Raw genomic sequence first — 23,879 nt, 5'->3', positions numbered from 1 at the left:
CGTTTAGAGAAAAAACAGCTCAGATTGTACTTCCAACTTGAGGCCCTTTATTTGGGCTAATTGTATTTAATTACATAAAATGCTTTTGTCAGACTTTCAAATTAATTCAACCAAGAAAACACTGTAACTAGCATATCAAACAGGCCGTGGTGGCATCGAGCTCATCCAATAACGCCTTGAATAAGCGGTGCTGAAGCGCTTTTGCTTGAATCAAGTTTATCGGTTTGACCACCAGTGTCATTACATAAGAGAAGTCCACGACCTTCCCAGCCAAGGCCTGCTGATGAATCCAGGAAGTTGGCAAAATCAGGGTCATTACGGCACAGTGCTGTAAAACCAACACACACACCGCGCATTGCTAGGGCCCCATCAGTAGTAATTGCCTCCAGTTTATGAGTGGGGATGTCATTTTCACGGATATTTTTATTAACTCATTGTAAATATCCTCACCTCTCATTCTCTCCTTTCTGTGCACAGACTTGCAAAAGAGTGAGGAAGTCCTCCTTTGTTGTAAAATCCTGAAAAGCCATTCTGACGAATACAAGCTGAGCTGTCTGCAATACATCCAGTGATTCATCCAACTGTCATGAAAAATATTCAGTGACAAATCCTTTAACACTTGTCGATCCACGTCCTCTGAGCCTTCAACCCCGATTTCAGCTCCTCAACTTTCCTAGTATTAGTAAACTGTTACTGAGACACTAGTATAAGTTTCAGAGATACGCAAGCTAATGACACCACTGCTTTTTGTTTCCCATTTCTTTTACATTTGGGGAACATTGGAATTTAAAGGGGGAGAAGTGTTGTAATGTGAGCATTATAAATACAAATTAATACCAATTAGGATTATGGTAATATAGCAATACTCCCGCTACAAAAACTTTTTGTAAAGAGAGATTGTTTCCGGGGTTGCAGGGTTTTACTTCCGGTCTTCGGTGCACATTACTGGAAAGCTCTGTATGCGAATATTGTTTTACCGTCCTAAATAAAGTTGTTCCTTTTGGGCATGAAGTTGTCGAGTGTTCCTTTTTCAAAGTAGAAGTTACTACATATTTGCATCAAAAGGTTTATCAAGCATAATGTATTTGTGTATTTATTTTTCTTTTTTTTTGGGATCTATTGGGAATGTCTCAAAGATTGACCGGTCAATCGCAATCGACTGGTTGACAACCACCATTCTAGTGCAAATGGAGAGAAAGGGAGCAATAAGTGGAATAAGTGTGGACTTTCTTTGGTCAGTAGGCTGTTTCTAGTGCCATACCTCAAAGGCTGGTGCTCAGACATCCATAGTCTACATCAGCAATTTAGCTGAGGCAATCATGTATAATATATCCAAGTTCACTGATCAGACAATACCAAGTAGGAACATGAGGACTGATGGGGATGCTAAGAGACAGCAGGAGAATATAGAAAAGCTGAGTGAGTGGACAACAATTTGGAAAATAAAGTATAGTGTGATAAAGACAGAGTTAACTGCTTAAGTAGAAAAAAATATTGAGTATTTTTATAGGATGGAAGATAGGAAACATTGATGCTCAAAACCACCAGGATATTCTTCTGCATATTATTTAAAACTGTTATGCCAGTGCAGCAGGCTGTTAGGAAGGGCAGGTAAATCTTGATTTTTATTTCTGGAGGACCTGAATATGAGTGAGATTTATACAGAGCTGTGGTGAGACCACACCAAGTATTATTGACAATTTTGGACTCCTTAAAAAGTATATACTGTCCTACAGGGAGTGCAGTGAAGATTCACAGGGGGTTCCCTAGGTTGACAGATTTGCCATGAGGTGAGATTGTGCAGGCTATTTAGAGGTGATTTAGTTGAAATATGAAAAAGTCTTAAAGGATGTAATAGGATAGATATGTGGAGAATGTTTCTCTTAGATAGGGAATCTTGAACTATGGCTCAGTTTCAGAAAGATTTGGCCAGGTAGGGCAGAGGTGAAGGAAAATTTCTTCACTAAAATAGTGGCTGGATCATTGGAATTTTCTAACCTGGAGGGCTGTGGCGGCTCACTCACTGAGTTCATTCAAAACAGGGATTAATAGATTTCTGAATATATCAAAGGAGTCAGTAGATCTGGGAAAAGACTGGGAAAATGATGCCGGGGTAGAAGATCAGCTACGATCTTATTCAAAGGGCCGAATAGCCTTTTCCCTCTTTTATTTCCAATGTCCTCATGTGCACCTATCTATTAACTTTCTCCTTTTTTTGCACAGAATCCCCAGATCTTTCTTTAGATAGCAGTGTGCAGAACTCTTACACCATCTAAATAAAATAGTGCTTCTCAACTCTACCTGCCAAGTGGTTAACCTCACGTGTGCCCACATTATGTTCCATTTGCCATCTTTTTGCCCACTCAATCTGCCCATATCCCTTTGCAGACTTTTTGTGTCCTCTGCTACTGTTGTGTTGTCTGCAAACTTGAATACATAGCAAACACTTCTGATCTCTACACAATCGCATATTTAATTTGCCCTTTTCTATGGCTCTTAATATTTTATGGTGACCAAAATTCTGCCAGTCTCATGGCTTTAATAATTAACATAGCAGCAGTTGCCCAATGTAGAAGGATATTCCAAATTCCTGTAACCCTTTGCTTCATCTTGTAGCTTCATTTCTGAAAAATATGACTCGATAGAGTTTAGATCTCTCAACCAGTGGAAATAGTTTTTTCTTCCTGTTTTGTGATCTGTGCTCAGTCAGTTCCAGGCAGTTAAAGCAATGTGAGCTCCTTGTTATTAATAAGGGGATTACCCTGTTAGCTCAACATAATTTGCATTTAAATACCATTGTACGATCTCCAAGGCTGCATACCAATTTAGGACACAAAAAGAGATGTGGCCTAGCATGTGGCCAACCCCCACTGAGCAATCCCACTATCATATCCCACTCTCCTGATTCCCTGTAACTCATCTGACCAATTTTTCTCATTTGCCCTTTAACTTCCCTTTGACTCTTTTTGCCTCTTATCTATGCTGAGGGTTGATTAATCTACCATCATGCATCTGGAATGTAGGAGGAAATCAGCAACATCTCCTCAGACTGTGAGATCTTCACACAGGTGGCACCCCAGAGCAGAATACAATACAGGTCCACAGAGCCGAGAGCCCTTGCTGAATGCCACTGTGCCACCTCAGAGCAGCACAGTGAACTACAGAGCTCTGTTCTGGCTAGGACTGTTTTTAAGAAAAAGATTTTTGTATCAGATAGTATGTGGACTGTATTTTTCTCAATGTCACCTGGTAGGTGTGCGCCGTCTTTGGATTGCTTTCTGTCTTAATTGTTTGTCTTTGCTCTAGGTTTGTCTTTTCTCTTTGCATTTGTCTCATTTGTGCTCATGGGGATTGCTAAACTAAAGACAAAAGAGTTTAGCAATCCCCATGAGCACAAATGAGACAAGTGTATTTATCACTTTTCTTTAATTTAGGATAATTTAATTAGCACGGTAACGTTGATGTCGGGAATTCCTACATGTTCCAAGGTGTATTTCATGGGGGGGGGGGGGCATGTCAACCCCTCTTTGTTAGGTCACCGTGGTTCCTTGTCAGCTGAAACTCAGACCCGAGTCCTTCTGTGTATCAGGAGTGATTTCAGTTCATCAACATTCTGTATGGCTTATCTGAGCTCCATTTTTTTCTAGTTAATTTCTGTAAACTTCTATAGTTGTACCGTGGAGAGCATTCTGACAGGCTGCATCACTGTCTGGTATGGGGTGGGGAGCTACTTACTGCACAGGACCGAAAGAAACTGCAGAAGGTTGTAAATTTAGTCAGCTCCATCTTGGGTACTAGCCTACAAAGTACACAGGACATCTTTAGGAAGCGGTGTCTCAGAAAGGCAGCGTCCATTATTAAGGACCTCCAACACCCAGGGCATGCCCTTTTCTCACTGTTACCATCAGGTAGGAGGTACAGAAGCCTGAAGGCATAAACTCAGCGATTCAGGAAAGCTTCTTCCACTCTACCATCCAATTCCTAAATGGACATTAAAGCTTTGGACACTACCTCACTTTTTTTAATATACAGTATTTTTGTTTTAGTACATTTTAAAAAATCTATTCAATATACGTAATTGATTTTCTTGTTTATTTATTATTGTTTTATTTTGTTTATTATTATTTTTTTCTCTACTAGATTATGTATTGCATTGAACTGCTGCTGCTAAATTAACAAATTTCACGTCACATGCCAGTGATAATAAACCCGAGTCTGATTCTGATAGTAAATCTTTAGTTTTGTTTTAATCAGAAGTCTCTGTGATTGCAGCACTTGAGTTCGCTAGAGACCCTCACACATCCGCTCTCTGTTGAGTGTTATGTGGGGGGAATATGTAATTAATGGCAGGTGCAGGCAGAAGGGATTAGTTTAACTTCCCATCATGTTGTGTTTAGCTACCAGAACTTCTCTCACATCCTTTGCTAATGAATTTCTCCTACTTCCATTGTCAGCCGCCGGCAGTTTGGACCCAAAGACAAAGAAGAAGTGAAAATCATCGAGCACCAGACACAGTACCTTCGCCTTATGCCTCACCTTGCTGCCTCCCTCGCTCTGACCTTTACAAGCAGGTAGGGGAAAAAATCAAGTTCTGACCAGAAACCAGATGGTTCAAATTGTACAGTCGATGTTTCAGGCCGAGACCCTTCGGCAGGACCGAACCGTTGACTGTACGTTTTACCCTAGATGCTGTCTGGCCTGCTGAGTTCCTCCAGCATTTTGTGTGTATTGCTCAGATTTCCAGCATCTGCAGATTTTCTCTTATTGTGTTTAGTCCAATTTCTAGTCGGCCAAGATGGCCTGTTTCCGTGCTGTAATTGTTATATGGTTATATGGTAAAAGGCCCTAATATCCCTGGGTCACCCTTGCTGTTCCATTAGTCCCTTGGTGGTTGACCATACTCAATTGGACCCCGTAAAACAGAGATGTAATTCCATTTCCCCTGCCCAATTTTGATATTTACTGAGCCACTTACAAATATAAAAATTTCAAGACCCACTGACAGTGTAATATTCTAGTCAAAGCAGGACAGATCACGAAGCACTCCAATGGGTGATTAGGACGGCTCAGCACATCATTGGGACTCAACTATCGGACCTGGAGACAATCCACAACTCTCGAGGCCCATGGTGCGCTCGTAACGTCATTGAAGACCCATCCCATCCCGGGCACTGTCTATTCAATCTGGTAGGAGATACAGAAACATCTTAGCCAAGGCAGTAAGACTGAAAGGTGGAAATATTACTGTAGGAAAGTGAAGTACACTTTCCTTTTTAAACATTGATCTGCTGGCTCCTCCGTTGTTATCTTTCCAGTGTCTGGGCTACTCAATGTAAATGGTTTCTTATTTCAAAAATAGACTTTATTCAGGAAACAAGGTATGCAAAGGAAGAAACACTGCAAGAAAACCCCTTTACATCTGTGGTTGGTGCACTCAGTAGGGTAAAGTTTAAAAGGAGAATAAGACCGCAACCAAGTATAGCATCATTGCCTCTTGCGTGGCTTCCTAGGGTAATACATCACTTGATTGTTTGAGGGGCTTCCACCACCCATTTTTGCCCTTCCATGTGTAGTCGTGGAAGGAGCCTATACTCTGGTTCCCGACAGAGTTTTAGTTGCATTGAACTCAGTGCATCCCTCAGCACGTCCTCCTGCTGCCTGGACGGAGTGAGCCTGTAGCATTCCCATACAAACATTTCACTGTACTGGAAGGCCAATGGGTTTCGGACATCTTTCACCCAGCTGATGACCTCCCAACAGCACCTGATGTCTGTCTCGGAGTGTGTCCTCGGGAAGAGCCCGTAGATCAGAGGGTGCTCCGGAGCTGCTGGCAATGGACGTGGGCCCTTGCGTCTGCCTCCACACCCTCTTAGTAAATCCAGTCTGCTGAGAGGTGGATGACCGTCTCTTCCCCAACTGCAGCTCTGCTGGGCATACCATGCATTGGTGGGGTGGGGGGTGGCAGTGATATGTCACCTGCTCAGGAAAGCTCTGACTGTGAGGGCACCTGCTCGATACGAACAATGTGAGTGAGACCCAGGGAGCACCGGTGATACCACATTTTTGTGGATCATGACCAGTTCAGTCAGGTCCCCTGTGCCCACCCCATAATAGTTCTGAACTATTTAGCGTCATGAGAATAAGATATGTCTCTACCAAAGGAGGTGTAAGGCACTCCTTCCCTCTGCTGGCTTGCAGGTCACCCTTGGGCAAGGTGTAGCACCTACTAAGCACCCCCCTGTCCCCCCAATCAGGGTCACGGGAAGCCATGGGGTGCTGGTGGTGGACAGTCGTATGAGCAGCTGGTACACATCACAAGTCCTGGTTATGCGACCACTGATACCAGGCAGACAATCTCTGAGGAGTGTTGATAATGGCTGGGGTCACCCGTCTTGTAAAGACACTGCACTGAAGAAGGCGATGGCAAGCCACTTCAGCAGAAAAAGTAGCCAGGAACAGTCATGGTCATGGAAAGACCATGATCACCCTCATCATATGACGTGGCACAGAATGAACACACAAACTGTAATACCAATAGATGACTGTTAACTGTATTAGACCTATTCTTGATCATCAATATGTCAATCAATCAGTAAAACAATACAATGCAGTACTTGGAGAGAATTGCTATGACATTGGCAAGTAGATTTTGGAATAGAGATGTCATAAGGTTTTGTCCTCACATATACCTGTGATCTCAAGTAAATACAACATATAGAAGTCTATGATTGTCAATTGTTCTTTGCAGAGAGCTTAAAAGGTAAAACAGAAAGCTATCAAACAGATTTCATTGGTTTGATCTCTCATCATAGACATTAATAACATGTGTTCCGTATACTACTCTTGGTAAAGTGTTTACTAAAAATAGGTGAGTGAACCTTTGAAGGAAAGGGGTTGACCACTAACACCTCACTTTGTTCAGCTGTGTCACGCCACTCCCTCAAGAGTATTTTTCCCCTCCCTTGATGGAGCTGCTCCTGTCGCCCGTTACACCGCTTAGCTGAAAGATTTTCTTACCAAGAATTTTTTCTATAAAGTTGGTGACTTGCTGACCAAGGGGAAGGCTTACTGCAATAAGAAAATCATTCCTGCTGCATTACTGTTTCCAGCTGGCAGCCTCTTTAACTATTACACTCATAATTAATAACCTGTTTCATAAATCATTTACCCTTTGAACTAAAGCCTAACATCAGGCCCTAATTCAAAATTCCTAGTCTTTAAACTCTGGGTGGTGGGGTGGAGATGTGTCTTTACCAAAGGAGGTGTAAGGCAGTCTTTCCCTCCGCTAGCCTTCAGGTCACCCTTGGGCAAGGTGTAGTACCTGCTTAGCCCCTCCCCACCCCACTGATCAGGGTCACATGAAGCCATGGGAGCAGCCGGTACACATCACAAGTCCTGTTTATGTGACCACTGACACTAGGGCAGACAATCTCTGAAGAGTATTGATAATACTGGGGTCACTCAACTTGTAAAAGACACTGCCCAGAAGGAGGCAATGGCAAACCTCTTCTGTAGAAAAATTTGCCACGAACAATCATGGTCATGGAACGATCATGATCGTCCATGTCATATAACTCGGTACATAATGCTGATGATGAATTTTCAAACTACTTTGAACTCTGCTCAGTAGTGATTATATTTTCCCACATAACACAAAAAAAGTCGATGCTGTAAATCTAAAATTAAAACAGAAAATGCTGGAAATATTCTGAGTCGGGAAACAGCTGATGTTTTAGGTGGAGGACCCTCTGTCAGATCTGGGAAGGAAATAAAAGAAGCTAATAAACCTGCAGGGTTTGTCTCTGATGGGGTAAAACTGGAGTGGACCAAGGGTTAAGCTGTAACCAGGGTCTGGGTAGCCTCCAACCTGATGGCATGAAAATCGATTTTCCTACTGGCAAAAATGTTCCCCACTCCGACCTTTCACCTCTTCTTACCTAGCCATCACCTCCCCTGGGACCCCTTCTCCTTCCCATTCTCCCATGGTCCACTCTCCTCTCCTACCAGCTTCCTTCTTATCCAGCCCTTTTTCTTTCCCACCTGTCTACCTGTCTTCACTCATCACCTTCTAGCTTGTCCTCCCTCCTCTTCCCCCCCCCCACCCTTTTATTCTTACGTCTTCCCTGTTCCTTTCCAGTCCTGAAGAAGGGTCTTGACCTGAAATATTGACTATTAATTTCCACAGATGCTACTTGACCTGCTGAGTTCCTCCAGCATTTTCTGTACGTAAACAAGGTTCTTTGATCAGTGAGCCAATGTCAACAGTTGGGGAGTAAACAGCAAGACAAAGGAACATACGAGGGGTGATTGATAAATTCGTGGGCTAAGGTAGAAGGAGTCGATTTTAGAAAACCTAGCACATTTATTTTCCAACATGGTCCCCTCCTACATTTACACACTTAGTCCAGTGGTTGTGGAGCATACGGATCTTGGACCTCCAGAAAGTGTCCACAGCAGGGGTGATTGATAAGTTCGTGGCCCAAGGTAGAAGGAAATGACTTACACAGCTCTCGTTACATGCACATACAAGTCAATTCTTTGAGTGATTATACAGAAAGTTTGAAATTAATAACATCTCCTTCTACCTTAGGCCACAAACTTATCAATCACCCATCTGTGGACACTTTCTGGAGGTCCAAGATCCGTATGCTCCACGACCGCTGGACTAAGTGTGTAAATGTAGGAGGGGACTATGTTGAAAAATAAATGTGCTAGGTTTTCTAAAATCGACTCCTTCTACCTTAGGCTATGAACTTATCAATCACCCTTTGTAGGTGATAGAATGCAGAGGTTGTGAAATGCAGAGCAGGGAGACATTCCCAGAGAGAAAGAAGTGAACGGTGGGTGGGGGGGGGGGACAAAAGCAAACAAACTGAGCCAATATCACAGACACATTAATGAGACAGACTGAGAAATCAATTTGCCTCAAGTTGCAGGTTTCAATATTGAGTCCACTTGGTTAGTTTTTGTCGTCACCTCGTCATAGCTGAAAAGAGTTTGTGTTTCCAATTTTCCTCTTTTCTAAAATAAAACCGTATCTCCCAAAGTAATCAGTTATTTTATATTAGAATGCAGGTTTCCCACAGCAAGAGCACTAAATAGCAGCAGGCTCACTGATGTTATTTTTTTTCAGATAGTTATTAATCTGACACACTCCAGCCATGTTAGCAGAGACGTTTTACAGAGTTTACAGAGGAATCACTGGTAAAGGTGTTTGTGAACTAGGTAAATTTTCCAAAGGTCCCCTGGTTTTATAGACCTCATTTGTAACACTGGCTTTTCTTAAAAGTACTCAGATTAAGTGAATTTGCTGCATTGGGAGTTCAGCTCATGGCCATTGGGTCACTGAAGCTGGAAAAAGGCCCTTCAGCCTCAAATGCTTTTGCCGACCATCAAAAAGCCACCCATCTTGATCCCATTTTTCTTATAGCATCCCCAGCAACAATTTTCATGCTACTGATCTACATCAGGAGACACGAGAGTCTGCAGGTGCTGGAATCTGGAGCAGCAAGCAATCGGTTGGAGAAATTCAGTGGGTCAGCAGAGTCTGAGGGAGGGGAGGAACTGTTTTAATCCGAAATGCCAATAGCTCCTTTCCTTACAGAGCTGCTGCTTGACCCACTGAGCTCCTCCAGCAGATTATATGTTGAATCTGCAGAGAGGTTAAGTGAGTGGGCAAGGGTCTGGCATATGGAGTACCATGTTGGTAAATGCAAGGTCAACCACTTGGGAAGGAAAAATAAGAGAGCAGATTGTTATTTAAATGGTAAAAAAATTGCAGCATGCTGCTGTGCAAAGGGACTTGGGAGTGCTTGTGCATGAATCACAAAAAGTTGGTTTTCAAGTGCAGCAGGCTATCAAGAAGGGAAATGGGATGTTGGCCTTCATTGCTAGAGGGATTGAATTTAAGAGCAGGGAGGTTACGCTGCAACTGTATAGGGTACTGGTGAGGCCGCACCTGGAGTACTGTGTGCAGTTCTGGTCTCCATACCTTGAGGAAGGATATACTGGCTTTGGAGGCAGTGCAGAGGAGGTTCTCCAGGTTGATTCCAGGGATGAAGGGGTTAACCTATGAGGAGAGATTGGGTCACTGAGGACTGTACTCACTGGAATTTAGAAGGATGAGAGGAGATCTTACAGAAACATATACAATTATGAGCGCGGTAGGTAAGATAGGGGCAGGCAAGATTCAGGGGAGTAGATTTAGGAGGAGATATGGAGGAACAGCCTTTCCCAGAGGGTGGTAAATCTGTGGAATCCTCTGCCCAATGAAGCAGTGGAGGCCACCTCAGTAGTTATATTTAAGACAAGGTTGGATAGGTTTCTGCATAGCAGGGGAATTAAGGGTAATGGGGAAAAGGCAGGTAGGTGGAGATGAGTCTGTGGCCAAATCAGCCATGATCTTATTGAATGGCAGAGCAGGCTCAATGGGCCAGATGGCCTATTCCTGCTTCTATTTCATATATTCCTACGTAACCTGCCAATTAGTGTCACTGCACCACCTGTAACACTCACTAGTTCAGGCCTTGGGGTCATTTGGCGTATGAAATAGAAGCATGGGCAGATCGTTCAGTCCCTCATGCTAGTTCCAATCGGTCATCAAGATCAAGGCTGACTGCTTATCTCTGTGCCACTTTCCTGAGATAAATCATAGTTCCATAGTATTTAAAAATCTATCAAACTTTTCCTTAAATCAAAATCAAATCAAGTTTAATTATTATTCAGACCATACATGGATACATTTGAATGAGACAGCTTCCCTCTGGGTCCCAGGTGCATAACATACATTCAAAATCAAAATAGCCAGAGAGAGAAGAAAAACACACACATCGTTATGCAAGGAAACCCATCTATAGTCCAAGACTCTGAGCAACAGGCAAATTGATAGTACAGCTCCTGGCAATCCATTCTGTCAATCTACTGGTCAAACACTGGAGGGCAGCTCTAATGGAAGAGGCCAGGCCCCACTGAGCATGGATGACATGCTACACCGCATCTGGTGTCTCCTCACCTGGACTGCAGCAGCAGGCGAACCAGAGGCCTGAGGCCTAGTCCTCGCTGCAACTGATACCACACCGCTGCCTCGTCACCTGTCTCTCCACCAAACAAAGGAAACAGGCCTGAGGCATCTTACATTGTCAATGTCCAACTAAATATGCTGAGCCTCCCCAGTCCACGTGGGGAGAAAGTTATAAAGATTCAGTACCCTCTGAGTGAAGACATTCTTCTCACATGTGGACTGGATGATAGAAGTTTTACTTTGTGACATAAGCCTTGGAAAATATCAGCTACACATTGGCCCTGTTGGGCGCCTTAAGAATTTTATATACTTTGATGAGATCATCTCTCTTTTTTTAATCTCAATGTAGGCCCATTCTTAGTGCTTCTGAATTTAACTCTGCCACCATTTGCAAGGGTCATGGCTTTACCTTTTCTCTTGTTGTCCTTTCAGTCACATTCTTGGAATTGAGTTGTGCTGCCTTGCAACAAAGAAACCGTGGTCCCTAAAGACATGGCTGTAAATTGCTGTGGTTTTGAAAGCTTCATAAAACATTAGCTAACAGGACATGAAAGGTTGGGTTCTTCTTAAACGTTTCTATTATGTTTAATGAGAACACTACAGAGGTGATGGAAACTGAAGTTATTAATACTTCCCACAACGATAATGAACACTAACACAGTTCCTCAAAATACTTGAAATGTTTTTATTCAACGGTTACTTTTTTATGACCAAACTTCTCCCAGAAAGTTTCCCATCTCTGAAAGTGACATTGCAGGGTAGACAGGGTGGTGAAGAAGACTCTTGGCCCACTGGTCTTCATCAGTCAGGGCACTGAATACAGAAGTTGCGATGTTTTACTGCTGTTGCACAAGACAGTGATGAGACCCCATTTGGAATATAGTGTTCAGTTTTGGTCACCTTGCTGTAAGGAATGTGCAATTAAGCTGGAAGTAGTACAGAGGAGTTTGCAAGGTTGTTGCCAGACTCAAAGGACTGAGTTATGGAGAGAGACTGAGCAGTTTGGGTCTTTTTTCATTGGAGAATAAAATGAGATCTGATAAAGGTGTACAAGATCATGAGGAATATAGATAGTGTCTTTTTCTCGGGTTTGGAGAATCAAGAACTAGGTGGCATAGGTTTCCTGAAACGGGGGAAACTTAATAGAAACTGAGAGGCATTTTTTTCACCCAGTATATGGAAGGAGCTCCCAAGTGAAACAGTTGAGGCACATACATTAACAACATTCTAAAGGTCAGACACAGTACTATGCAAAAGAGCAGGGTTTTCAAATTTTTTTATGCCCTGGACCTCTACTGTTAACCAAGCGGTCTGTGGACCCCAGATTGGGAACTCTTGATTTAAAGGGACATGGGGCAAATGGATCTAGCTTAGATGGGAATCTTGGTCAGCATAGAGCAGATGGGCCAAAGGGCACTTTCCGTGCTAAATGATTCTATGATAGAATATGATATTCTATGAGAGCATAGATCATTTGACAGATTCATTGATAGAGTCTGTGAGACTCTATTTCAATTTTGGTTTGTTTTCCTGTGTGTCACTTTCTTCTTGTTACTTATTTTCTCTTGAATGGTGACTTTCAGATTACATCTCAACTGCCATCAATTGTATTGATCAGGTCTGTCAGCAAGTGGTAAGGAAGTTCCTTTTGTATCTTCTGCCTGTCGCAAGAGGGTTGAAGAGGGAATGACCAGGGTGGGAGCTGTACTTGATTATGCTGGCTGCTTTTCCATGGCAGCAGGAAGAAGAAGGAAGCCACAAATAATTTGCTGAAGGAATTTGACGAGTCAAGGAGCGTCATTGGGAGGAAAGGAACTGTCAAAGTTTCAGATAGGAACCCTGCATCAGGAGGTGATGTGGGGCTGCTTCCTCTCCAGGGAGGAATACTGGAGCTTCCAGCTCATGAATTCCTCACGTTAAAACTTCTTATTATCTTCTCAGTCTTCAATCATTATCATCAGGCCAGTTCTGATTATCCTTTGGTAGAGAAGTCAAGGAAGTTGAGCAAACAAGATGCCACCATCGAACAACGATTCCATGGGCAACATCTTTCAGATAGCAAAACTGTCCAATGATTTCACTTTTTCTGCAGCTTCTGCTCATTCTTTTTGTTTTGTTTGTGTTATGGAAGCTGTTGGGAGCCTGTATAACATGCAGTTTGAATCTCGATCGAAGGATCCAGCACTGTGCTATGTCATGGCGATCAGAGACGGGGTGGGGGGTGCTGACAAGGTCCAAGAACACAAGCTGACTCGTGGAAAAGATGAGAGATGAGGCGCGGGCTCATGAATGACCTCCTCTGGAAGCGGTCAGGAAGATTGCAGCATCGAGGTGAATGCCGGGGGTGTCAGCGATGGCTCGGCGTGTCTGACCCCTGGTCGTTGTTCAGACTCAGTTGGCCCCGAGTGGGCAGTGCTCAGCCCTGGGTCGTCAGCAATAGGACCGTGTCAGTGGCCACTCTGCAGGGAAGGATTAAGCTTGTGCGGCCACTCTCCTTGTATGCAGAGAAACGATGTTTCCCATACTCTCAGATTATTGGATTGTACTTGATATTGGTTTCCCTCAGTATTTCAATGTTGTCTTTCTTGTGGCTGATTGGTGGGCAGGTGATCTGTTGATTTTGTGTGTGTGTGGGGAGGGGTGGTTGGAGGTTTGGTGCTACTGTCGCTGTTCTTTTCTGCAGGTGAGGGGGTCAGGGATTGTTACGTGTAGAGGATCGCTGACCGTTTTTGTCGCTGTTTTTTTGCTGCAGGCGAGAGGGGGGATTTTGGGCTCTTTTTCAAGCTGGTTGAGGGGGAGTTGATGTCTTTTCGCTCATCAACACCTGTGCTCTTTCAATGTTTAATGGCTATATAGAGTAGACAAATATCAGAGTTATATTATACACACATACTTTGACAGTAAAATGAACTTTGAAGGCTCCCTAAATGGCGCACAACAGTCTTTAGGATGGATCATAGGCCATCGATACCTGTGGGCTGGAATATCTTTCTGTGAGGCACCTTTTGAGAAGAGTCACCTCAGTGGGGCTCTTGAAGGGTTTGGCTTTCATCTCTCTGCTCCTTTCCACTTGTCATTGTACCGGCCAAGACCACATTCTCTGACAGCTTGTAACAATCTGGCCATGGTCAGAGTTAAATCCTTGCCCCTCACCCCCCCCCGATCTCCTGTTCTGGAGAGTCAGAAATCATTCACAAGTTCAGTGGGTGAGTTGCTGAGTCACAGGGCTCGCTCACTCTGTCTACGTAGACTCTGTTCCCTTTCTCAAAAAGCAGTCGACTTTGTGGAATGCATTACTGGAAGACTCCGTCAGATATTTTCTTTCCGCTTTGATGCCAATTGATGCTTTGTTTATGCTTATCAGAAGGTTTGGCCGATTAATTCCATGTAGTTTCCACAACCTTCTATAAAGCCATGGGGCGTGTTGTGGCTCTACACATAATGCAGTGTGTGGACTTCATTACAGCACTAGCCTGGGGCTCCAGAATGAATTCACCCTCAGGGTTTGGCAGAGTGAGAAGAGAGTGAAATCATTCCAGTACAGATGGCCAAGGGAGTGGGACCATTCAAAATTAATCTGATAGTGGGAGTGACTGGTGTCGATGGAGAAGGCAGAAGAAGGGTGAGGCTCACACTAGGGAATGTTCACCGACCCCGTTCCGCAACAAGCTGGCGGAGGGAGTGAACACACTGTCAGGAAGCTGAGAGACGGTGCGATTGACCCCAATGGAGCAGAGAGAGGGAGCCATTTCATTCGTACGGATTTGACAGACAGAGTGTTTGCTCTGTATGGGAATGGATAGGAGTGATTTTGCACTGAAGGAGCCGATAGAGGAGGTGTTTGGGTTGTGAGAGAGCTGATAGAGGGAGTGTCTCTGCTGGGAGGCGGCTGATTGAGGGAGAGTGTGCAGTGGGAGGGAGCTGACAGGGAGCGTTGATACTGCGGAGGATCTGACAGTGAGAGTGTTTGCATTGTGCAGAAGATGATAGAGGAGGTGTTTTGATAGGGAGGGAGCTAATTGAGGGAGTGATTGCACTGTAAGGGAGCTGATTGAGGGAGTGATTGCACTGAGGGAGCTGATTGAGGGAGTGTTTGCAGTGTGAGGAAGCTCATTGTGGGAGTGATTGCACTGAGGGAGCTGCTTGAGGGAGTGTTTGCAGTCTGAGGGAGTTGATTGAGGGAGCTCATTCTAGGAGTGATTGCACTGAGGGAGCTGATTGAGGGAGTGTTTGCAGTCTGAGGGAGTTGATTGAGGGAGTATTTGGACTGTGAGGGAGCTGATTGAGGAAGTGTTCGCACTGTGAGGGAGCTGACTGAGGGAATGTTTGCACTGTGAGGGAGCTTATTGAGGGAGTGTTTGCAGTCTGAGGGAGTTGACTGAGGGAGTGTTCGCACTGTGAGGGAGCTGATGGAGTGCTTGCAGTATGAGGGAGTTGATTGAGGGAGTGTTTGCACTGTGAGATTGTTGATTGAGGGAGTGTTCACACTATGAGGTTGTTGACTGATGGAGTGTTCGCACTGTGAGGTTGTTGATTGATGGAGTGTTCGCACTGTGAGATTGTTGACTGATGGAGTGTTCGCACTGTGAGATTGTTGATTGAGGGAGTGTTTGCACTGTGAGATTGTTGACTGATGGAGTGTTCGCACTGTGAGATAGTTGATTGAGGGAGTGTTCGCACTGTGAGATTGTTGACTGATGGAGTGTTCGCACTGTGAGATTGTTGATTGAGGGAGTGTTCGCACTGTGAGATTGTTGATTGTGGGAGTGTTCGCACTGTGAGATTGTTGACTGAGGGAGTGTTCGCACTGTGAGGTTGTTGACTGATGGAGTGTTCGCACTGTGAGGTTGTTGACTGATGGAGTGTTCGCACTGTGAGATTGTTGACTGATGGAGTGTTCGCACTGTGAGATTGTTGATTGAGGGCGTGTTCGCACTGTGAGGAAGCTCATTGTGGGAGTGTTTGCAGTGAGAGGGAGTTGATTGAGGGAGTGTTTGCACTGTGAGATTGTTGATTGATGGAGTGTTCGCACTGTGAGATTGTTGATTGAGGGAGTGTTCGCACTGTGAGATTGTTGATTGAGGGAATGTTTGGACTGTGAGGTTGTTGACTGACGGAGTGTTCGCACTGTGAGATTGTTGACTGATGGAGTGTTCGCACTGTGAGATTGTTGACTGATGGAGTGTTCGCACTGTGAGATTGTTGACTGATGGAGTGTTCGCACTGTGAGATTGTTGATTGAGGGAGTGTTCGCACTGTGAGGTTGTTGACTGATGGAGTGTTCGCACTGTGAGATTGTTGACTGATGGAGTGTTCGCACTGTGAGATTGTTGACTGATGGAGTGTTGGCACTGTGAGGTTGTTGATTGAGGGAGTGTTCACACTATGAGGTTGTTGACTGATGGAGTGTTCGCACTGTGAGGTTGTTGATTGATGGAGTGTTGGCACTGTGAGGTTGTTGATTGAGGGAGTGTTTGCACTGTGAGATTGTTGACTGATGGAGTGTTCGCACTGTGAGATTGTTGACTGATGGAGTGTTGGCACTGTGAGGTTGTTGATTGAGGGAGTGTTTACTCTGTGTGGGAGCTGATTGAGAGAGTGTTTGGACTGTGAGGAGCTCAAACTCATCGTGTATCTCTACCTTCAATGCCGGTGGGGCCCAGCACATGAACTAAATGCTAACCATTTGCATCCACCTTCAGCAAGAAGTGTCAGAGAAATGATCCACCTGAACTTGGTTCTGAGACCCACCGTCACAGAACCCATCAGGGTGTGGACAGAGCTCTGCCTACAGGCAGCGCCATGAGTCTGGACAACTTTCCAGTGTAGCACTGAGGACCAGAGCTCTGGCCAGACAGTTTCCATTTAGTTACAGCTGAAAACTTTTACAACTGTACGAAAAATTGAAAGCTGAGAGTACCTTCACGTTTCTGGCTGTTAACATGCTGGGGTCTGAGAGTCATATTGGTTGACATTTTCTTACTTTGGAGGGTTTAAGGAGTTTCGGCTCTCACCGAACACTCTTCACCAACTGCTACAGATGACTGAGTCACATCACAGTCTAGTGTGGCAATCCGAGTGCTCAGAAATGTAAGTGGCTGCGGAGAGTACGTCAATTGGTCATTGAAAATAATCCCATGATTAGGTTTAGGTTAGTAGTGGTTTGCTGGGGCGGCATTGCTGGGAATCTGGATGGGCCTAAACCGTGCAATGTTACTAAAAAATAAATCAACAAACAGGCAGATAAATAAATAAATAGACAGATAGATCGATAAATAATGATGTCATTGGGTATCTAAGGGAAGATACTCCAGTGGTGAAGTCATATCTCGTATAGAGGAGACTGTCGATGCTTTAGCAGTTCAATCATCCCAGTCTCGGGACATTATTTCAGGAATTCCTCAGCTGAAGAGCAGGAGTGGGGATGCTGGGTGGTAATCGTACCATGTTTAATTCCATTTGCAATTTTTCAGCAAGTGAAGCCGCCATGCCAGCAGAGGAAAGACTTCGATAATGTTCAGGCATTGGTTGATAAATGGTACGTGTCACAAAAGTGGCAAGCAGTGATCATCTCCAACACGAGAGAAACTAACCACCTATCACCGTCCCCCAGTATGCCTGTCCTTGGGGGCCCATCGTCGACTGGAACCTCAATACTGCGGCTCCAGTGGCAAGTCACTCTACTGTGAGTGCCTCCTCTTCCGAACATCTGTGTGGCACAATTCAGGAGTGTGATGGAGTCCTCTGCACTTGCCTGGGTGAGTGCAGCTCCGAGAGAGGACAAGAAACTCAAGAGGGCAGCACAATGGCATAGCTAGTGGAGTCAGTGCCTCAGAACACTAGGGAACTTGGCTTCCATCCTGACTGTGTGGAGGTTGCACGTCGTCCCTGTGACCTCAGTGATTCCTCCCTCTTCCCAAAGTCACGTGGGCTGGCAGATTAATTTGTCGCAGTAAATTATTCGTAGTGTGTAGGAGATCAGTAGAACCTGGGAAGAGTGTTGTCAGAACGTAGAGAGAATGGAATTAACGTAGTATCAGTGTAAAGGCTGATTTATACTTCAGCGAATAGGCTATGCCGTAGGCTTGAGTTTTACTTCTGCGTAGGATCTACGCCATAGCAAGCGTGCATCGGTGTGCGCCAAAATGCTAGTTGGCGGTGGGGTTTCTATTGCACTGTGTTGAGTTTCTTCGTGAGAGACATGGACGAGGAAATGCATTTCAAACATTTTCGCATGTTGGCAGGTAGATTTGACGATTTGGTTTGTCTATTCTGCATCGGTGTACAGACATGGCAGAGAAAAAGCAACTGGAAATGCGTAGTCGGAAATGTGATCTACCAAGCGGACCAGTCACAGTTGTTGCGGTCTGTGTTGCCGCAATGCGTGCGTTACCTTTTTGGGGAGGTGCATGTCACCCCACAGCATAGGGTATGGTGTCGGTACGGTGTAGATGTGATGCAGAAGTATAAATCAGGCTTAAATAGGAGGTTGATATTTGACATGGATTTGATGGACTAAAGGTTCTGCTTCTGTCTGTATCTCTGTATAACCCTATGACCATTCAGGATGAAGAACCCACTTGATTGACACCCACCAACCACCCTAAACTTTCAATTGCTCCAAACAATGTTTGCTATTTGTACCATCTGCAAAATGCGGTGCAATTATTCACACAGGCCTCTCTGTCAGCACCTCTGCCAGGAGAGAATAATCGCCAACTCCAGTTCTGCCTCCACCCAACTCCAGGAAGCCACAGATCCAGCTGGAGTGAAAGGCTGACCCTTCATCATGGTTGGATCTTACTCCTGAAACTCCACGTCACTGCCGAGGAACAGCTTCACTGGAAGGATTGCAGAGGTTCAGGAAGGCAATTCATTGCCACCCCTCTCAAGGGCAGATAGGCAATAAATGCTGATCCAGCCAGCATGCCTGGATTCTGCAAAATGAGCAATTTTTAAAAAAAAACTCTGTGCTAATGTTAACAGGCGCTTGTATCAAAATACCTTGAGTATGCATGTATTACACTTGTTGATATTACCATGTACTTGAGAACGACCCACGGAGATAGGAGTCTGATTTGCCGTAGGACGAGTCATGGTTACAGTGCAATTACTAATGAGGCTGTGGTGCACAGTATTTCAAAGATCTCTGACTGCATGGCCGAGCTTTCATTATCCCTCATTTTGGGTAAATATACTGAATTGATGTTGTAAACTCTTAGCAAAATTTCTCTTAATTAATTTCCCTGAACTGGCACCCCTATGGATTGTTGGCAGATTAAGACCTTGCAGGCCTGGCAAAGTAACGTGACTGTGGTACTTGGCACAAGGTGAGCTGTTTCAATGCTGCACATGGAAATTATAGAAGTGCACTGCGCAGCTGAATGATCACTGAGAACCAGTACTGCTGCTACATCGCATATGTCTTTGGAGCGCAGTTGGAGAACCTGTTTGTGTTTAGCAACTACAATTAGTAATTTTCATTTGCTTCATCAATTTTGAAATTAATATGTTGCTATTCCTAACAAGTGGTGAGGAGACTTCAGATTGGCTTTTCTATTGAGGCCGTCCATTAACCATATGAGGAAGATGCCAAAGTCTTAGGCATATATGTATATAAAGCTAGGGTGCCCAAGACTTCTGCACAGTGCCGTATATCACGTGTTTCCATTTACTGAGTTAATAAAAAGCTAAGTACTCTTATCTCTGTTTGCCAACCACCTTCCTATTTTAACCATTATGCAGTACTCTATCTATCAATCAATCAATCAATCAGACTTCTGCACAGTTCTATATTTCTTAATGATGAAGGCTTATGGGGAAAAGATGAGAACAGGAGACTGAGGTAGGTGGTTGATGGTGATGTGTTGAATGGTGGAGCAGGTCTGATAAGCTGATTAGCCTCCTTCTCAAAGTTTAAAGTAATTTTTAGAGCAAAAAACAGTACAGCACAGGAACAGGCCGTTTGGCCCACAATGTTGTGCTGAACTAGCTAAAAAGCAAATTAAAAGCACCCAAACAGGAATTCCTTCTACATACTCCATGTCCGTATCCCTCCATCTTCCTCACCTTCATGTGCCTATCTAAAGTCTCTTAAAAACCTCATCCTTCCTATAGTGGTGCAACCCAACTGGATGATACTCCAGATGTGGCCTTACTAGAGCTTTATAAAGCTGCAACATTACTTCTTGACTTTTGATCTTAACAAGCTGTGTAGACACTTTGAAGGAACTTGGATCCCAAGATCTCTCTGCTCAGCAACACTGTTAATTAAGGATCTTGCCCTTAGCCGTGTACTGTCTCATTGAATTTGCCCCACCAAGGTGCAACACCGCACGTTTATCTTGGTTAAACTCCATCTGTCTTTTCTCTGCCCATATCTGCAATTGGTCTATATTGTGCTGTATTCTTTGTCAGTCTTCTACACTACCCCTAACTCTACCAATCTTGGTATCATCCACAAACACACTAATCCCAAACATCTATATTTTTATCCAGGACACTTATATACTGTACATTACAAACCGCAAAGGTCCCAGCTCAGATCTCTGCAGAACTCCACTAATTACAGACCTCCAGCTCGAAAAGTCCCATCAATCACCATCCCTTGTCTTCTAAGCACAAGCCAGTTCTGAATTCAAACAGTCAATTTAGACCCACACATCTTAATCTTCTGGATTAGCCTTCCATGAGGGGCTTTGTTAAACTCCTTACTAAGATCCATGTAGACAGCATCCACTGCCCTACCCTCATCAAACCTTCTCGTCACCTTGTCAAGAAACTCACTCAAGTTGATAAAGCACGATCTGCCACGCACAAAGCCATGCTGGCTCTCCCTAATTAGGCCATGGGTTTCTAAATGCTCGTATATCCTATCCCTCAGAATTTTCCTACAACTGACATGAGACTTACTGGTCTATAGTTCCCAGGACCTTGTTCACTTCTGAAGTAAAAATACATTTGCTGCTTGCCTGTGGCTAGAGAGGGCATGAAGGTACCTCTCCATAGGTATCTTCTTGCCCTTGATATACTCCATGTATAGAATGCCTCAGGATTTACCTTAATCCTAAAGCATGGACTTTTCATGGTCCCTCCTGGCTTTCCTGATTCCCATCTTTAATTCTTTATACTCCTTATGTGCTTGGTTTGATCCTAACTTCTGACATTTCGCATCCTCTTGCTTTCTCTTCTTGACTAAATTCATCATCTCTCTGGACATCAAAAGTTCTCTTACTTTTGCATCCCTGTCCTTCCTTCTAACAGGGGCATATTTTTCATGTACTCTGTACAATTGATCTTTAAACACTCTCCACATGCCTGATGTGGACTTGCCAGAGAAAAGGTGTTCCCAATTAATGCTTCTTAGTTCCTGCCCAATGCCCTCATAGTTTGCTCTACTCCAATTTTAAACTCTCCCACAAGGACCATACCTATCCTTATCTATAGCTATCCAGAAAGTTAAGGAGTTGTGCTCACAGTTCCCTAACTGTTCACCCTTTGAAAGGTCAGTCACATGGCCAGGCTCATTACCCGACACCAGGTCCAGTATGGCCCCTCCTCATTGCACCATTCACATATTAATTTCAGAAGCCTTCCTGGATACACTTAACAAATTCTGCCCCATTTGAAACTCTTACAGTAAGAAGGTCCTGGTTTATATTAGGAAAGTTGAAATCCCCTATGATGACAACGCTATGATTTTTATACATTTTCTTAATCTGATTATAATATCTGTTCTTCTTTTATTGTCAAATTACATTTATATCACCAGATTCAAGCCCGAGAGTCACCTTCTTGTGAGCATATAACAGGATCAATGAGAGATCAACCAGAGTGCAGAAGACAACAAACTCTGCACATGCGAATATAAATAAATAGCAATAAGTAATGACGACTTGAGATAATGAGATAAAGAGTCCTTAAAGTGAGACCATTTCAGTGGGAACAAGTTGAGTTGATTGTTGTTATCCGCTTTTATTCAAAGTCTGATGGTTAAGGGGCAGTAACTGTCCTTGAACCTGGTGTTGCAAGTCCTGAGGCTCCTGTACCTTCCTCCTGATGGCAGCAGCGAGAAGAGAGCATGGCCTGGGTGGGTGGGCATCCCTGATGATAGGTGCTGCTTTCCTATGGCAACTTTTCTTGTAGACGTGCTCAGTCGCTGGGAGGACTCATCCACATGAAATGCTGTCTGATAAGCTGAAAGCCCCCTTCCTCCAATTTTCAATTTTTCAAGTCAAATCTATGAGCCAATCAAAGCAATTTACAAATAGAGGAGACTAGTTCAGTTTACAAGAACTGGAAGAGCATGCTGAGCTTCTGTTTGAGGGGGTAGATAAGGGGTTCAAATGCAGGCACACAGGTGTTTGGTCACCATGACCTTCAAGTCAAGTCAACTTTTACTGTCATTTCGACCATAACTGCTGATACAGTGCATAGTAAAAATGAGACGATGTTTTTCAGGAACATGGTGTTACATGACACTGTATAAAAAACTAGACTGAACTACGTAATTAAAAAAAACATGGAGAAAGCTATACTACAGACTTACACTGTACTGCATAAAGTGCACAAAAACAGTGCAGACATTACAATAAATAAAAAAACAATAAATAAATAAATAGATAGATAGATAGATAGACAGACAGATAGACAGACCTTGGTGCTGACATCAAATTATATAGGTGAAGAAAAGGCAGGTTAAATACCAAATAACCCATGTTATCTGTCAGCCCACACCCCAAACAAATTTATTCTCAGTTAGTCCTGACGAAGGGTCTCGGTCCGATACGTCAACTGTACTTCTTCCTATAGATGCTGCCTGGCCTGCTGCGTTCCACCAGCATTTTGTGCGTGTTGCTATTCTCATGGTCATATGGTTTCGAGGATTTTATTATGCATGAATTTACACAAACCTTCCATTATTCTAGTTACAAGACTTCAAAAATACTTTATTAGCTGTGTCAGTGCTCTGGGGCATGGCACTCTGTTGATGCAAGCTTTTCTTCACTTATAGTCTTCAGTATACCTCTTTCTCATCGCTGGATAACTACTTTTTGTGGCACATGTGACACTTTTTCCTTTATCCAGAAAAGATATTTTGGGAACAGATAGAAACTAATTCCCTGATGGGAGAATTCAAGGCAGTTAAATAACTTTAAAGCTATTGCCAGGTAATACCGAGAAATACTTCTTCAGAAAAAGAGTAGTCAAATTCTCCCGTCCTGCTGAAGGGTCTTGGCCCAAAATGTCAACTGTATTCTTTTGCATAGGTGTTGCCTGGCCTGCCGAGTTCCTCCAGCATTTTCTGTGTGTTGCTTAGTCAAATTCTTGAGCTCTTTCCTTAAAAGCCTGTTATTAGCAAGGTGTCATTCAAAATTCTAAAACTGAAATTAGCTAAATGGGTGAAAGGTGAAAAGTCTAAGGGGAACATGAGGGGAAACTTCTTCACTCAGAGGGTGGTGAGAGTGTGGAACGAGCTGCCAGCACAAGTGGTGCTCGTGAGCTTGATTTCAATGTTTAAGAGAAGTCTGGATTAGTATGTGGCTGGTAGAGGTATGGAGGGCTAAGATCTGGGTGCAGGGTAATGGGACTAGGCAGTTTGAATAGTTTAGCACAGACTAGGTGGGCTGGAGGGCCCATTTCTGTGCTGTGCTTTTCTATGACTCTATGGTAGAATTTAGTTAGTCAAGGGTTTTAAGGATATCAGACCAAAGTCACTGATGGTACCAAACTGTCAAGAACTAATATTTTAGAACAGACCTTTCAATCTAAAGTTGTCTCATTGTGTGATGCAGCCTAGTATCTTGATCCTGAACGCTCTTCAAAGTTATTTGTGGCAGGAAGTTTAGTGCCTACAGCC

General features: G+C 43.8%; 1 protein-coding gene across 7 annotated transcripts in view; it reads left to right on the top strand.

The window, feature by feature from the left end:
* The window catches only part of acoxl (acyl-CoA oxidase-like), a 358,948-nt gene that overhangs the window by 130,358 nt on the left and 204,711 nt on the right, over positions 1–23,879 (top strand). For all 7 annotated transcript variants that reach the window (XM_059982889.1, XM_059982890.1, XM_059982887.1 and 4 more), the window contains one exon: positions 4,455–4,571. In XM_059982889.1, the coding sequence (XP_059838872.1) occupies positions 4,455–4,571 (117 nt within the window). The remainder of the gene's footprint in view (positions 1–4,454; positions 4,572–23,879) is intronic.

The sequence above is a fragment of the Hypanus sabinus genome, chromosome 10 (assembly GCF_030144855.1).
Source record: "Hypanus sabinus isolate sHypSab1 chromosome 10, sHypSab1.hap1, whole genome shotgun sequence".
Taxonomy (NCBI): Eukaryota; Metazoa; Chordata; class Chondrichthyes; order Myliobatiformes; family Dasyatidae; genus Hypanus; species Hypanus sabinus.
The sequence above is the reverse complement of the archived record's forward strand: the minus strand, read 5'-3'. Positions and strand labels throughout refer to the sequence as shown.